Here is a 15,539-nt window from a genome sequence, read left to right as displayed (position 1 = left end):
CTTGATTTTCAATGCAAGTACCGTAGTGACTCTTTCATAGCTTTACAAGACCAGAAATTTGACATGAAAACTATAAAAAAGTTAATGGCTAATTGGATAATGATGCATGAAAAGTCTTTCTTTGAAGTGAAAGAAGAGGGGTCTAATTTATTTTGTAGAAGGGGAATACCTGAAAGAAGAGGAGTTTCAAGAACGACAGCAAGAACATATTATGTCAATGTTTACGAGGCTGAGAAAAAAAAAATTGAAGAACTTACTGCAAAAAGTGAACAAAATTAGTCTTACGACTGATTGCTGGAAACCAAAAAATCAAAAGATGGAGTATATGGTGATAACTGGCCATTGGATAGATGAAAATTGACAACTACAGAAACATGTATTCAACTTTGTTCACATTCCACCTCCTCGTCGAGGTCTTGAGATTGTTGATACTTGGAAGATAGAGCTTTGGAGTAAAGAAAAAGACAAAGGTAGTATTTGACTTTGATTGTCTTTTAGTTATATTATATCATTATTATTGTTGTTTTTGTAATAAAATTTTGCATATAGAATTGTAGAATGACAAGAAAGCAATACATGTATTCCTCCCAAGTGTTGAGAATGCTTCTGAAATATGATTTTTTTGTAAGAAAAAAGCATATTACGTTACTTTGGTTTGAGTTCGTTTTTTTGAATAATCAATTAGTACATCCTTAACTATCTTTTTTTATCTATATTTTTAACTTTGATACAACAAAGTTTATTCTGACCGATGGTATTTCTTTTGCTTCATATTTTGCAGTTACTTCAAGATCTTTGTATATTTGAGTTGGAACTTGATAAATGTGGAGGGCACCCATGTATTGCTGATGTTTATGTGTCATTGCAAAGTTATAGTTTTTTTTATTACTTGAATGGGTTTGTTCGCTAAATGATTGGACTGATGAGGTTATAAGATTTAGGTGAAGTGAAAATGTTGATGTTAGTTTAAATACTAAGTAGTTGTATGGAACTTTGGTTACTTATAATTAAATAATTGGACCGAATGTTTTCATGGTTGTCAATTTTCTTTCATCATTTTGCTTCTTTTTGTAAATATTTTCTACCTAGTTCTTATTTAGATATTTTTGAATAATGTATTCCAGATGGTATAATAGTCCATATTTTTTTTTAAATCCAAATATTTAGGAAAAAAAAATAATTGAGCTCAACCTAAGATATTTTGTCGAGCTCGACTCATTTGCACCCCTACTTGCAACTCTAATTCCAAACCTGAGCCCCCATACCGCGATGTAAATGACCAACTAGGTTGTACTAAAAAAATTTATCCAACCTTATAAGCCCAAGTAGACTTATAAAGTGTGATTGCTGGAATTGTTGGATATTTATATAGTAGAATTAAATTAAGGGTAATTACATCGACATTGACAACTCCTAAAAAATTAAATTTAATTAAACAAACACCGCCTACTTTTTTTGAGAACCATAAGAAACATTAATTAATGACACTAACTTTTAGTAATGAAATTTATATTATGCTGACTTGATACAATTTATACTACTTGATATTTCATATCAAATTCATATAAGAAAAATATGTGGGATGGAGTGAGAGAAGTAGGAAAGAAAAAAAAACATATATCTATATCTAAATATATATATCTATATCTAAATATATATATATATATCTAAATATATATATATATAGAAGTTTCATTTTGCTGATTTATTATTAGAAAGAGGCTTTATATATGGAGTTGATATTAGGTAAATATGAAAAGCAACTCATGTACATGATACTTGGCTGAATTTTGGAAGTGCATGTAGAGTATTGTAATGGTACAAGCAAATATTCAAATTCTCTTACCAGATCTGTAAAGCTTTGTTGGCACCGGGGCTTAAGTTTGTCATGAGCAGCTTGACTGCTCCACCACAAATAAGGTTGAAATGTACCTGTAACGGTGTTCGATTATCTGAAAATGATAAAAAAGAAGACATTCATTTGCTATTTTCTTGACAAAAACAACCTTGGTATGCCTTTATTAAATACAATAACACATATGTTCATTGAATATTGATGTACACAATTGAAAGATAGGAAGGGACGATAAACGTAGCAATTCATTCAGCATGACAATGTAAGAGTATGAGTTTTGGTCGATGTAGAATATTCAGACCGAGTTATGGCTACTACCTAATGGACGAGTGCAACATTCTTTGTGCCGCTATATGCTTATTGCTTTCTTTCATCTTCTGGTACATGTTTGTTTTGCAATCAGCATCAGCGAACACACAGGGCAGGCAGTTCTGCTGCAAGTGATGTCAAAGTTGGACCTTTTAACTTCACACCTCTATAAAAGTTGAACCTTCTTTTGTTCTGGAAGCAGCTCGTCTTGTACAATGTTCTCCATCCTTCAACTGACTCCACGTACATATGGTTAATCTAGCTTAAATTACAGCTCCCTGCCAAAGCTTGAGATTAAGTATTTGTATTGATCTCCATCATTATACAAAGTCTTGTATTGGAGGACTGAGCATGCATGACGTTGTTCTATCCTTCTGTTACAAACTTTTTTGGTTGGCACACACGGATCCTTCTTCCTTTATGCTCCAAACACCTTTTATTTCTTTGAAGAGGCTTCATTTTACAAGGAGAGCCATCATCCAAGATAAATCCACAAATTGGAGCAAATATTTCGTTATTAGGAATCTCTCTGCTGTGAGTTAATCTCGGATCTTGAAGATCAGCAGAGAGTCGGTTGGGTCTTATACTGGATCCCACGTTTACAGCAACAGAAGGCCCTTTTCCTTCTGCATTCAACTTCGAAATATAGCCATTAACTCTCATTCCCTTGTGTATGGCACATCGTTTCCTACCCTTTACAGGTGGTGTAGTACAAACAGAACCATGACACACGGCAACTCCACAAATATCACTGCAATTATCATCAGAACCATATTGCAGCTTTGTAGGCTGCAACCTCTTAATTCCAAATATCCTGGAGATAGTCACATTGTTATCCATATTGCTTAAATTGGATCCATCCTTTGACACACATGGCTCATAGGTTCTGATCTTAATGCCCACTTTCTTCTGGTTGAAAGAAAGAAGCTTCTTTGCTAGATAAGAAAACTGCGATGATTTTGCAAGACTGTCAAGTTTTCTGCAGATATCATCATGACGGCGTCCACCATTACTGCCTTTGTTCCACGCGTAATCAAATTTGTCAAGTAGCTGCTTCTCAGTTATCTCAGCATCCTTCTTACTTTTCATCTATACAAAGAATCCCAGGAAGGAAATTAGAATAATGACGCAGAAAAATCAAAACCATCATGATTATTGGTACTATATATATCTTTAATGTCATAAGACGATATTCTGTGTAATCAGCCTAAGATTCATAAATATGTTGACTTAATCAATGTAATACTTACAGGAGCACATCTATAAACAATTGGCAATCCTCTTGAGAATACGTCTATGAATAATCCAGGCTCCTTACTGGAAGAAACACCTTGAAAGTTCCTAAGCTTGTTGTTCGAACATCCATTCTCTAAATGTGCACCATCACGGCCATACTGCTGTAGTCTAGTCCTAAGATTGTCAGCTTGTCCAAGATAAACAGGAACTACAGAGCTTGACTCAAGCTTGCGGGCCTCTCTCCCAGATCGTGGGCGTGAAGTAGCTATCCCAAGCTCATACACTCCTGGGCAAGAAATCCAATTTGGGAGGTTCTGCGTCCTGTACTTTTCCGCTCCTTCTTTTCCCATTGAATGATCTTGCCAATCGTGGGCTCCTATTAGAATCTAGTGATAAACAAAATAAGATGGGACAATGCATCAGTACCAAATTTTATGCCAGAACAAAAAGATGCAGTTTATTTGTCAAGAACATAAAACTACCAATTTGAAATTTTACTTCTGCTCCATCGAAAGTAACCTTCTATTTCCCCATTCACAACTCCCTGATATGAACACAAACTACAAGTAATTCTCCACCAATTGTTTCAAATAGTTTCTTTCAACAAAGGCAAACAAGATCGATAACATGCTCGATCAAACCATAGAGGAGCTCGTTATTTTTCAAAGTTACACCCAAACAATATTAGCATTTACTATCTGTACGGAAATCGAGTGCGGACTAGCTCAAATGCCGATAATTCAAAATCGTACAGGCCCAGAAATGATAACTTTTTGTTCGGAAAAAAAAAAGATTTACTTCCAGACCAACTCTACAAATGAATTCACCATCAGTACAGATCAGAAACCAGTAACATTTATCCTCAAGTCTCAAACCTAATGTTAAGTTCGTGTTCATAGCAGTAAGAAGTAATCTTAGCTTGCAAACCTACAAAAATCAAGAGTGTAAACTACAGCAAAATAAAACACCAATAAACCATAATTTCCGTGTGTTTTTGGACCTTCCATTGCGAGAAAGCAGAGTCGTGCTTGGTGCGCCTGAAATCCTCTCTCTTCAGCCTCGCGGCGGTGGTTGAGGTGGCGGAGCTGGTGGGCACTCCCATTGTGCGCACCACCGTATCGCGTGAGCTGACCGTTGCTTTCGGCCCGTTCCTGTTAGACTCATAAGTCCTAATTTAATCCTAGTGATCTTTTTTTCTTTAAAGAAAATCCAAATATATTACAAATCTACACTAAAGCCTAAGGTTTAAAAGTAATTAATTTTTTTAACAAAATGTAGATTAGTTAAAATAAAATAAATTACAACACATTCTTTTAAAGTTTATCATAATTATAAATATCTCATTATTTAAAAAACTACCAATACCCATTTATTTTAACAATTGTCTAACAATTAGCCATATCCATTAGTCCCCATTAGATTTTCATCCAATTATTACGGTGAACGGATCAAAATGTGCAGACTTAAAATTATAATTTTATTTATATTTTAGTAGAGACAAATCCAGGATGAAAGTTTGAGGAGGCCAAAAAATTATTAAAATAATATTCTAATAATAATTATATTTATAAAATTTAAATAATTCTAATTTAACAAATAACTATAATAATTTTACATGTCCAATAAAAATAAATTTTCATATCATAATTTTTTGATACATGATATTTATTCACATATAATTCATCTAATAATGTAGTCTATATAAAAAAATTTGTTATTCTTCTCTTAATATATATAATCAAACATTTTTTTTTTGCAAGATTTTGATCTTCCATCTTATTTTTAAATCTATTTTTTCACCAATTTCGTGCCCAAAAAAAAAATGTTAGTGGTTATGTTGTCAATTCCCCATTCAAAGACTTTTAATTTAAATTTCCTACAAAATTGTGTCTTTTCATATTCTTTTAACTTGATTTATTTGTGCCCCTAATCCACTTTAATAAATTAAAGGCCTTCAAATTTTTGCTTGGTCTATCACATTACAAGGGCTAACTAAAACAATTGGATGGGCTAATATATAATAAGTATTAAAATTTTATATAGGATTGTAACAACAATTTGTATAGGATTATAAGTTGCGTCGAGCTCTTATAAAATTTGATACTAATTACAAATACTTTCTCATCATTTGAGAAATTGATAATCTCCCTTACTAATAGCGTTCGGACAACAATTAATTCATATCATTTGCTTTCTTTAAGATTTTATCTAAATGCTATGTTGAATTGTCCAAAATGCATTCAACCCTATTAAAACTTTTATATTTTATAATAATGTCCGTCCACCACCAAAATTTTACATATTGTTTATAATAATATCCGTCAAACATCACATTGTTTTTTCAATATTTTCTTGAAAAATTTAAGATTTATTGAAGGTAAGTTGGCATTTCCAGCTTACCATTCAAGGCTTGCATAATTATGTCGTATATAAGAAATATCGATAATTTTTCAATGAGAAGTATTTGAAATTGTATCAAACTGTAGACATTAATGTAATTTACCCTTATATCTAAACATTATTATCATACATCCATAAATGCCTATATTACATCTTAAACGAATACAGTATTAGAGATGGCCTTCAACAACAATGGGGAGCAATTCCACAAGGGTGAAGAATAACTACTGCTGAGTTTGAGATAATGACGATGAAGGAGGTATGCATGATGGCGGATTATTCAGTCCGTCGGTGGCAACTCCCACCACAGTTTGATCTCTTGATGGAACCTGCAGAAATGCCTTCATAACATCATAGACGGTAAATCCGATTGCTACAGAAGGTACAACCTGAGGATTCACAGAGATTTTCACATTCAGTCGTTGGTGGATGAAACGAGTTTATAGTAAACGGACCATAAGAGAGATTTCGCGTTCACCTTCAGGTAGTTTATGCTAAGCCCGGAAAATAATTGCTTCCAGCCTTGTGTTCGGAAAATCATGGCAAGAGTTTCTAGTGTGCCTCTTGTTGCATTGCTGCTTGGTGTCATGAGTCGTTGGACCTGCCAGTTCATGGGATTTTAAACACTGTGACAATTGATTTTGATCAGGAACATCGTCAGAATCTGTTTATGACTCTGAAATGGCAAGCATTATATTACCTGCATTTGTCGCCTGACGACATCAAGAGGGTAAGTGAAAGTCTGACCCAGTAAACCTGCAACGGAGCCACACACGAGTTTAACTGTGATGTCCTTTTTGTGATTTTCAGGGACATGGGTTTTCATTTCCTCGTAGAAATAAAATTTCAGCCCCGCATAAGGGAAGATTCCGTAGAGTGATGGAGCTGAAAAACCGATGCAAGAATTAGAAAAAAGCCTGAAATTTTGCAGTGAAAGCATATAGGACTACAGCGACATACCAACACCTCGGTAGAGACCTCTCATTCCGGCCTCTTTGTATATCTTGGAGAAGCAATCTCTAATTCCTTTATACACTAGTTCTGTCGGCACATGTCCTTTAACACTGAGTTTTGAGGATTCAACAACCTGCACTGCCCTATTAGAATCATTGCTTGAATTTTTTGGAACTCTAACATGGAATAAAAAGTTTATCGTTACGCTGATACACTCGTTATCGAATAGTTATAAAGAACACGGAATTCTGCTGTTGAGAATCCTGTAAGTTAGGGGAGGCGAGAGAGAGTGTGATACGATTACGTCTCTTGATACTTGCCTGATAAGCCAATCTTGTCCGGACTAAATCAAGTGGATAAGTAAAAAGCACAGCTGTGCCTCCAGCAAATGATCCAGCTATAAGATCAAGGACAGGGCCTCTCCCAATGCCAGGAAAACCCAAGATGATCCATCTTCGGTATTCTTCATAGGCCATATAATGCAATGCCGCATAAGGCACAATACGAGCAACGCTAGCTCCGTTGCCTCTAGAATAAATATAATATGTTTAGTTAGATTAATGAAAGACTGAATGAGAAAAAAGACTTAATTAGTCAGCTACAGAAGAAACAACTAACATAGAGTTCTACCTATAAAAACCAAGCACTCCTTCTGTTTTTGCAATTTTTGAGAAGGATCCCACCAGGCCAAGACTATGGAACTCAGCTCTCCTGGTCTGGGAATTTTATGAATAATAACTGATGTTAGTTTCATTCCCCACCACCATCTTAAAAAGAACATGCACTTTCATCATTCCTAGGGTGCAACCCATCCAATAAACTCAGGATCAATTTCCAGAAAACCCATCCCACGAGAAGCAATGGAATGCCAAACTTCTATATATGCAACTTGCTCATTTTGCAGCTTGATTTCATTAATCATGAAGAAAGCGAGATGTTTACAGTCATCAATATATAATTTAGTAAACTCAAACTCCAGTATGTTCAAACCTCATGTTTGTTGTTTATTGAGGAGCATAGAATTTTTACTTGTAGAGGGGAACCCTATATAAAGTTCAGAGTTACATCAGTCCCGCAAAATCCTAAAACCTCCAATATATGACGGCGAACAAACACAATGTTTACAGGTATTCATGGCATCGAAAATGGATAGGTTTGTACATGTCACATTGTTGAAAACAATTATCCATGTATAACTTGTTTCCATTATATTGCTAGATTATGAAAAATCACCTTTTCACTTATTATCATCTTCTACAACAATAAGCTTCTTGAACACCTATGCACATAATTAATAGGTGAAAGAAAGGATTCACATAATGCTCGAGAATAGAGTAAATGACTCTGCAAAGCTCAGATATATCTGTTGCATCTCGCACTTTTGACATGGATGTGATAATTGAGAAATTCAGTGTAATCCTTATTGCAGTTTGGAGGCTGCATTGGTCGACGAAAGTCAAGCTTATCTATGCAGCTCCCGTTTAATCCAGAGGAAAGCTGGAATGTAGCTTCTAAGTAGAAAGAATGCAAGATACACACCTTGCTGAAATACAGTTTTTTGGATAAACTACTTTCAGTAAAAGCCAAAGAGGGTAAAAAGTTTTGTGTCTATGAATGCAACCACTTGTTCTATCAAAATATATAATATTTAGAGTACATGCCCAGTCCAACTAAAATTCATAGAAGCTCAACAACTCCCAATAATGCAAACCAACCCACTGGTTCGAGCGTTACCCGCTTATGATGTTGGATGACTGATATTCTTCATATCAATTATGCAAGGAATGACTTCTGAGTTTATCAGGTCTATACATATTCTAACTGTAACTCTCAGCAGCACACTGACTGAACAATGCTACAAAATCCTGATTCCAACTCCCAAATTTTCCATCAACTCAATCAGCAAATACTCTGAGAACTAGCAATGATAGATATACCTAAATCCCAATTTCAGTTACAACAATTATCGTCGACTACCATGCTGATTAGATCATACCATCCCCTTAACCCCATTCCAACCTCAGAGCAAAACAGCTTCAAACAAAAAAATTGATGTCTTCAGGCACAACCTTGTTCAAAAACCAAGAAATTAACATGGATGATCATCCCAAATCAGAACATACATCAAGATTACAAATGCTCTAGTCCGCCAATACCTGGAACAAGATCTTGATGCGCTCAAGTGGTGCAACAGCAGTCTTGGCAAAGCCACCAGCCACCCCACCAGCAACCAGCTCCTTCACAAAAACAGGCATCCCCCCAATTAACCCATCCAGCAAAAGCACCCCTCTATCCTTCTCACCTCTCTTCTCTCCCATTGCCCAAAGAAAAAAAGACCCTTTTGCTGCTCCCTTTTGTCAAGATTTATACATATATGTTTGTGTGTATATATAGACACAGAGAGAGAGGGAGAGAGAGACTCTCTCTCCTCCCTCTACACAGGTGTATAGTGTTGAAGAAGCAGCAGAAGCGAAAAGGGAAAAAGAAGAAGGAAAGAGGAATAAGAAACGTTCCGTCTTGTTAGGTATGGGAGGAAGTGTATTTATATGTTTTGGACAAGTTTAAAGTCATTGTTCTTAGATTCTAATTCCCCTGTTCATGAAAAACAGGAAATTCATATAAAAAGGTTAAGTATATGCTACATCATATGCTTTGTCTACTAAATTAATATTTATTCAAAATTAATTACATTTAAATCGCTATGAAAATGCAAAATTATATTTTTTCCCTCAAAAAATTAAAATTACACTTACACTCCTCTAAAGATTCACTGCTTGACCCCTTTTCATTACGATTTGGACAAAAAATTTAAAAAATTACATACATTTTTAATTTACCCCTCATTTAACATCTCATATAATAATTTTGTACTTGTAAGGGAAAATGCTATGATGTTAACATCACTCCATATATATATATATATTATATTTATTCTTTTATAAATTTAAAAATATACATAAAAATATTAAATAATGCACAAAATTAAAAATTTATGTATAAATCTTTTTACTAGCGTTAACATTTTTCATCCAAACCCTAACACAAATACGTCGCGTGAAAAGCAAGAATTTTTAGAGGGGATGTAAGTGTAATTTCAAAACTTATTTAGAGAAAAGTACAATTTTGCATTTTCAAAGGGTCTAAGTGTAATTAACCCTTTTGTCAAAAAGGAGAAAAAAATATTTTATCCTTCGAATAATATCAATTTTATAATTTGTCACCTAATTTTTATTTTTTTGTTATATTTTACCATCTCAACTACACAATTTATGGGTTCGAACCTATCAACGTGCAAGATATTATTTTACTTTACTAATAGTTGTTAATTAGATATAATTATTTGATATTAATAATTAATATATTATTTTTATAGTTATAAAAAATTGTTTAATTTATATATTTGATATTGATGATTGTAATTGATTTACTCAAAATTAATAATTCACCAATTTCACTTTAAAAAAAATGCCTTTTCAAGTCACTTTTCAATGGATTGCAAACGCATGATTTTTAAAAAGGTAAAATAGTCAATGTATATATGTTTATTTATTTATTTTGAATGGCCAGAAGTCTTTATTTCCCCTTAATAAAACATAATGTATTGGACCAATTATTCGTTGATATATTGCACGTGGAATTTAGTATTTACAGAAGAAGACAAAAAAGAAAAGCAAAGTAAAGGAAATGGTCTAATTGGGTGTACTGCAATTTTTTTGGTTAGGACCACAGTCGCTTATATTTCTCGATTTCTTGTTTTCTATTTTCCTAAAAGAATAAGAAAATTATATGTATTTATTAATTTCATGGTATTATTTTGTTCAGGTGTTAGAACAGGATTGGGTCAATTAACTTATCCATCTTCCAGAAAATAATAAACTTATCATAATAAAAATTAATAATTAAATGTAAAAAATAAAAGTTAAATGACTAAAATAAATACAATGAGATAATCTATTAATTGGGTGGTGAATTGTGAAACACTCTTAAGCATGTGGGATAGCTTATAAGTGTCAAAAACATCTTATAATATATTTGAAAATATATAAGATGTTGAAAATCATCTGATAAATATTTAAATGGACTTATAAGATCTAAAATAAAATGTTAGGAAGTTATAAACTTCTTTAGAAAAAATACAAAGTTCCTAACTCATTTTTGAAATTTGAACAAGTTCTTAATTTTGATAATATTAATTACAAAATTGTTATTAGTAATATGTTATAAGCTTCATGAACTTATTTAATCTAAGTACTTTATTAGTTTAATGTATGAACTTATAAGATATTTTAAGCAAATTTAGCCCAAACACGCTCTTAGTAATGGTTACTTATACACTATGATGCACATGAAACCTTATCTATAACCGTAGTAGAGCTTCTTAGGCCGAAAGCCAATAAGTTTCCACCGAGAGGTATCCAATGTTTCCCTCAACAGAGAATCCAGTTTAGCAAACAGAAGTTACCTACAAGACTTTGCTTTGAATTTTGATTCGTCCCTTAATCTTGATGCCTTCGATTTGGAGAAACAATATACATGCAACTCTCTCTTCTTTTGCACCATTTGTCAAGACGAGACGCTGAGGAACAGAGAGATTCATGGGTGGCTGCCGGCCTTGCATCTGTGTTACACCTAATGACTAGGATTGAGTGGTTGAGAGGCTTATCTAGTCTTCAATGGACTTGCTGTTAATAAGTTCGAGTAGGATCCGGGCGAGATCTTCACTGTCGTCCCACTCATAAACTATGGCTTTGACGAGTTGGAAATTTTTCCAAATGCGACCCCATAAAGGAAAGTTCTTCCTTGGCATAACGCAGTCTCCTGCCACAAGCTTCAGAGTTGGACAGAAGTCATTCATTCCATCCCCAACGTATATTATCTTTTTGCTCTCATTTTCAGAAATAGAACTCCGGATCTGCTGGATTACACGGCCCTACAAATAAAAATGTCATATGTCGAGAACGGTCAACAAAGGAATACGTAAGGATAATTCAAGCAATACATTTATCGCCTTACTAATATGTTCAACAGTTGTTAGCACCAGACAAGCTCCTAGTTGTATATATGTATGAGGTCATTACAACATTACTGGAATGGGTAACAACATAACAACAGACCAGTTTTAGTTTTCTCTTCAATACTAAAGTATATCTACAGCACCTAGATAAAGATAGCACAGGGCTGGCACAATGCAGCCATATTACATGGGAAGATCTGCCTCTTTCAATTATTTCAGTCCCCCTCAAAAAGACTATCGGACTAACCTCCATTGAATTTTTGTTGATTTGAAGACTAGAAACTATTAATTTGGTGGCAGTATGAACATGTTACAACTATAAATCCATGTTTGTTGCAAAACTTTGAGCTTGCTTCAATTGTATTCAGATGCCAAAGGTAGTGATATAAAAATATGCTTCACCCTACTGATTCCTTCAGGGGGAATACATTTAAAATAATTCCAAAACTTGACCAAACAGAATAAAAAGATAAGGACTAGTTATTATACATGTATGACATTTAAAAATTTGAACTTCCATAATATATGAAAAATAATAGTAAATAAAAAATATTAGTTAATTAAACATATAACTTTCTAGAGCTTAAATGCTAAAAAAAAAAAACCCCTTAAGAACCAGCAAGTACTGGAAGATGGGTAGACCACGCATGCAGCAAAGCCTTCTCTACAATCCGTTTCCAACTCTTGAAAAGCGGCTTGTAAATATATTTAACTAAGAATAAGCTTTTTCTAATAAAAATATTTCTATTTGAGTGTGCTCTCCAAATTCTCTCAATTAAGAATAGGAAAACTTTAAGAGAACTACTTACTGCATTTGAACCATTACTGAGGGCCTTTGTACATAGGGAAGTTCTGAGACGAAGAATAATGAAAAAGATTGGGTTCAGAAAAAGTATTAGAAAACTGATTTCTCCAACAAGACCACTACCATATGGTCGCTTTGAACGGTAAGCATTCATTGGCACCATTTCTTTTGTACATGAGCCCACCTTTTTCTGTTTTGCCGTGCCAGCTACCCTGTTGGGGGTGTGTTTCGCTGCTCTTGTTGGAAAAAATTCAATTTGTTGCATTTTTATATCTGATATTATATTTCTTCAGTATTTCGCTTGGAGAATAGCTCAAGAGTTCTCTTTGAATTTCCTAGATTTTCAAGAAGAGAAATTTTGAGAATTCGAAAAGAAAAATTAGATTAGTAAAGAAATTTAAGTTGAATATCTTTAGGGGCCTAGAATCTGATAGTTAATGAGGATTTTGCAAAGAAAATTTTGTGGTGGGTATATTTTATCCAGTGTTGAATATTTGCTATTCAGGTTTTACTCTCTTTTTCTTTAAGCTTTAAAAATTATGTAGAAATGTTTTCTGTAATATATTTGATTTAGAGTTTAAATGTCATGCATGATGTATAAGAGGTTATATCTTTGTATTTGTTCTGTTGCGTTAATTTGGGATTATCTTAACCTCCGAAAGTGGTATCATTGTCGAGCTCTTAAAAAACATTTTAACCTTTTAAATTCTCTCTAAATAGAAACATTCTGCTTTAGTTGAAACATGGAATGCAGTTAAAATAGAATTTTTTCAATTCAATCATGAGTATACCATTTTAAGCTGGGATGAAGAAATATGTGATAACATGTAGCTAGTCCTATACTAAAGCAGATGGTTGTTATTTCTTTCTCGCATGAGCAGAAGATAGACGAGGCTGAACGCAAGTACGGAGCTGGATAGTCATGCTAGCATGGTAATAAAACTTAACAAATCTGTGAATGGTCATTGAATGAGAAAATTGAAAATATTGTATCAACAGACAACACTTTGATAAAATGATCCACACATCATCATACCTTGCATAAGTTGGGAGGGCAGAGATCACAACCATGAGATGAAGCTGCATCATGGTAAGGAAAAATCCTAAGCCTTCCACCATCAACAAGAGCAGGATTTGTGGTGATCTCTGAGAAACAGTTGTACACTCCATTATGCTCCAAAATAGTTTTGATGTAAAACAGATTCGAGTCACTGACCACCTTCAAGTCACAGCTGAAGCCACCACAAACATGTTCATCAGATATTCAAATACAACTCATTGAAAGGGTACAAGAAAACAAAAGTTAAAATAAGTCTGAAACGTGCTTAGGAATACCCAAGAGCATGAGCTGATTTTATAACTGCAATGACATGGGGATTCAAAGGAATCCCTTTTAAACACTCAACAATGTCATCGACAGTTTTCCCTTGAGTGTATAGCTCCTCCAACATCCTATCCTACAGAACAACAGGTTTAATACATAATCCAACTTGACAAATGTGGAGAATGGCTCCAAAATTGACATAAATTAACCTCAAATCAACAAAAATTGGGCAACAAGTGCTTGATAGCATGTCTTAAAAAAATCAATAATTTTCCCAAATTCCATTATTAGGGATCAAAATTTAAGCATCAAAAGACAATGCCAAGCTGATTGCCACTGACTCAACACACAAATACACAGGCTCTTTTGAAGTTTGATCAGCAAAGTATAAATCCATTTTTTCCCTAAAATAAAATAACAATTGTACTAAAGCAATTGTGTGCAAAATGCAATCACGCTCACATTAAAAAAATAAAACATAGAAATAAAACAAAGTAATAAAATCAATCCCAGTTTCCAACCACTCAGAACTCAGCAGCAAGCTGGAACACTTAACGACAGACAGACACACATGTATATTCAAACAACAGTTCAAATAGATTCATTAACTAGAGAGAAAAAGGAAAATAATTAACAACACTGAAATCAGACCATGAGAGAGTTCCATGGTAATGCGTGTAGTAACTGATGGAACAATTCGTTCAGACCCAAATTTGTTATAACCCATCTATCGCTGTCGTCCTCGATCAACGTCCTATCGAAGTCGAATAGTATCACGACACTTCCGGCCATTTTCAGCGGTTCACGGCGACCAGAAAGGCGAGCTTCCAGTTGCGCCGCCCCGCCACAAGTTCAATACGACCGCGCGTGAAGCAATCGTGTTCTCTTACAGGTACCGGATCCTTTTTCCCCTTTTCAATACTGTTGTTGGGCGGTTGAGAGCCACCAGCCACGTGAAAAGCATGTGATATGAGACTTTCAGATTCCACTTGGGCCGTTTAAAAAGCTCTAGATAGGAGGCCCAACCTTATTTGGGCTTTTATGCTGTGTTGATGGGCTGATAAAACATTGGGCTATCTATGAACAAAAAACGATGGGCCATTTGCAACACTAAAAATAAGTGGTTGTCAGTTTTTTATTGAAAATAAGTTGAAAATGGTGTTTTTAATTTATAATTGCTACTTTTAAATTATTTAAATTGATTTAAGTAAAAAATTATAAACAGTCATCTATCAACTTCTGTATATTGTTGATAAAATTATAAAATATTAATTTATTTTTCTAAGCACTTCAACTTCAATTTCTTTTTTTTTAAATATTATCAACTTGCACGATAATTAAATTTACAACTTACTCTTATTACAAAAATAGAAGTTATTACAAAGACCGCCTTATATACACATGAGTGCAACAAGAAAAGGGAAAGATTTAAATATTAGTAGTTTTCAAAATTAGATATTTGAATCATTTCTCCAAATTTTGATTTAAATGTCCTCACCATCAAACTAAGGACATACAACTATGAACTCACATACTCGTGATAGGCGATAAATCCTCTTTTAGAATTAATTAATTTTTATACACGTTCTGACTGCACTAGAACAAGGCTTATAATAACCACATTAGAACATGGTCATCCTTT

At 33.9% G+C, this 15,539-nt stretch overlaps 3 protein-coding genes across 8 annotated transcripts; all 3 read right to left on the bottom strand.

The window, feature by feature from the left end:
* Window positions 1–1,747: 1,747 nt before the first annotated feature.
* Window positions 1,748–4,578, bottom strand: LOC105173599 (protein EFFECTOR OF TRANSCRIPTION 2). Of its 3 annotated transcripts, none has more exons than XR_848756.3 (4): window positions 4,401–4,578; window positions 3,415–3,786; window positions 2,174–3,253; window positions 1,748–1,952 (listed from the first exon to the last, which is right to left on the bottom strand). XR_848756.3 is itself a non-coding variant. In XM_011095396.3 (3 exons), exons 1-3 carry the CDS (start codon window positions 4,500–4,502, stop codon window positions 2,531–2,533), a joined length of 1,197 nt encoding a protein of 398 aa, XP_011093698.1. In that variant the 5' UTR covers window positions 4,503–4,578; the 3' UTR covers window positions 1,981–2,530. The 3 variants fall into 3 exon arrangements, 1 of the variants encoding a protein (XP_011093698.1); XR_848758.3 differs by having other exon boundaries at window positions 1,748–1,932; XM_011095396.3 differs by lacking the exon at window positions 1,748–1,952 and having other exon boundaries at window positions 1,981–3,253.
* Window positions 4,579–5,846: 1,268 nt separating this feature from the next.
* LOC105173598 (Mitochondrial substrate carrier family protein) lies at window positions 5,847–9,286 on the bottom strand. 3 transcript variants are annotated; one of them, XM_011095393.3, is made up of 7 exons: window positions 8,911–9,286; window positions 7,385–7,470; window positions 7,075–7,282; window positions 6,761–6,887; window positions 6,501–6,556; window positions 6,279–6,401; window positions 5,847–6,189 (listed from the first exon to the last, which is right to left on the bottom strand). In XM_011095393.3, exons 1-7 carry the CDS (start codon window positions 9,070–9,072, stop codon window positions 6,025–6,027), a joined length of 927 nt encoding a protein of 308 aa, XP_011093695.1. In that variant the 5' UTR covers window positions 9,073–9,286; the 3' UTR covers window positions 5,847–6,024. The 3 variants fall into 3 exon arrangements, with proteins under 3 accessions (XP_011093695.1, XP_011093694.1, XP_011093696.1); XM_011095392.3 differs by having other exon boundaries at window positions 6,501–6,685; window positions 8,911–9,285; XM_011095394.3 differs by having other exon boundaries at window positions 6,050–6,189; window positions 6,279–6,426; window positions 6,501–6,685; window positions 8,911–9,285.
* A 1,808-nt stretch (window positions 9,287–11,094) lies between these two features.
* On the bottom strand, window positions 11,095–14,850 carry LOC105173597 (Pyridoxal phosphate phosphatase-related protein). 2 transcript variants are annotated; one of them, XM_011095391.3, is made up of 4 exons: window positions 14,549–14,850; window positions 13,909–14,030; window positions 13,610–13,805; window positions 11,095–11,684 (listed from the first exon to the last, which is right to left on the bottom strand). In XM_011095391.3, the coding sequence occupies exons 1-4, from the start codon at window positions 14,687–14,689 to the stop codon at window positions 11,418–11,420; spliced, it is 726 nt and encodes a 241-aa protein (XP_011093693.1). In that variant the 5' UTR covers window positions 14,690–14,850; the 3' UTR covers window positions 11,095–11,417. The 2 variants fall into 2 exon arrangements, with proteins under 2 accessions (XP_011093693.1, XP_088731292.1); XM_088875166.1 differs by having other exon boundaries at window positions 13,909–14,025; window positions 14,605–14,843.
* Between the last annotated feature and the right edge of the window lie 689 nt (window positions 14,851–15,539).

The sequence above is a fragment of the Sesamum indicum genome, linkage group LG11 (assembly GCF_026168435.1).
Source record: "Sesamum indicum cultivar Baizhima isolate 11 linkage group LG11, ASM2616843v1, whole genome shotgun sequence".
NCBI lineage: Eukaryota > Viridiplantae > Streptophyta > Magnoliopsida > Lamiales > Pedaliaceae > Sesamum > Sesamum indicum.
Note: the sequence above shows the minus strand (reverse complement) of the source record. Positions and strands in the feature narration are given on the sequence as shown.

What these genes read in the sequence shown, in the direction of transcription:
- LOC105173597 (XM_011095391.3), bottom strand. Translation starts at nt 14,689, where the DNA reads ATGGCCGGAAGTGTCGTGATACTATTCGACTTCGATAGGACGTTGATC. An exon ending in AAATCAGCTCATGCTCTTGG is followed by an intron (nt 13,806 to 13,908) that starts GTATTCCTAAGC and finishes TGGTGGCTTCAG; the next exon opens with CTGTGACTTGAAGGTGGTCA. An exon ending in GCCCTCCCAACTTATGCAAG is followed by an intron (nt 11,685 to 13,609) that starts GTATGATGATGT and finishes TTTTATTTGTAG; the next exon opens with GGCCGTGTAATCCAGCAGAT.
- LOC105173598 (XM_011095392.3), bottom strand. Translation starts at nt 9,072, where the DNA reads ATGGGAGAGAAGAGAGGTGAGAAGGATAGAGGGGTGCTTTTGCTGGAT. An exon ending in GCATCAAGATCTTGTTCCAG is followed by an intron (nt 7,471 to 8,910) that starts GTATTGGCGGAC and finishes TAAAATTCCCAG; the next exon opens with ACCAGGAGAGCTGAGTTCCA. An exon ending in TTAGCATAAACTACCTGAAG is followed by an intron (nt 6,190 to 6,278) that starts GTGAACGCGAAA and finishes GTGAATCCTCAG; the next exon opens with GTTGTACCTTCTGTAGCAAT.
- LOC105173599 (XM_011095396.3), bottom strand. Translation starts at nt 4,502, where the DNA reads ATGGGAGTGCCCACCAGCTCCGCCACCTCAACCACCGCCGCGAGGCTG. An exon ending in CTGCTTTCTCGCAATGGAAG is followed by an intron (nt 3,787 to 4,400) that starts GTCCAAAAACAC and finishes GTTTATCACTAG; the next exon opens with ATTCTAATAGGAGCCCACGA. An exon ending in TTGTTTATAGATGTGCTCCT is followed by an intron (nt 3,254 to 3,414) that starts GTAAGTATTACA and finishes TTCTTTGTATAG; the next exon opens with ATGAAAAGTAAGAAGGATGC.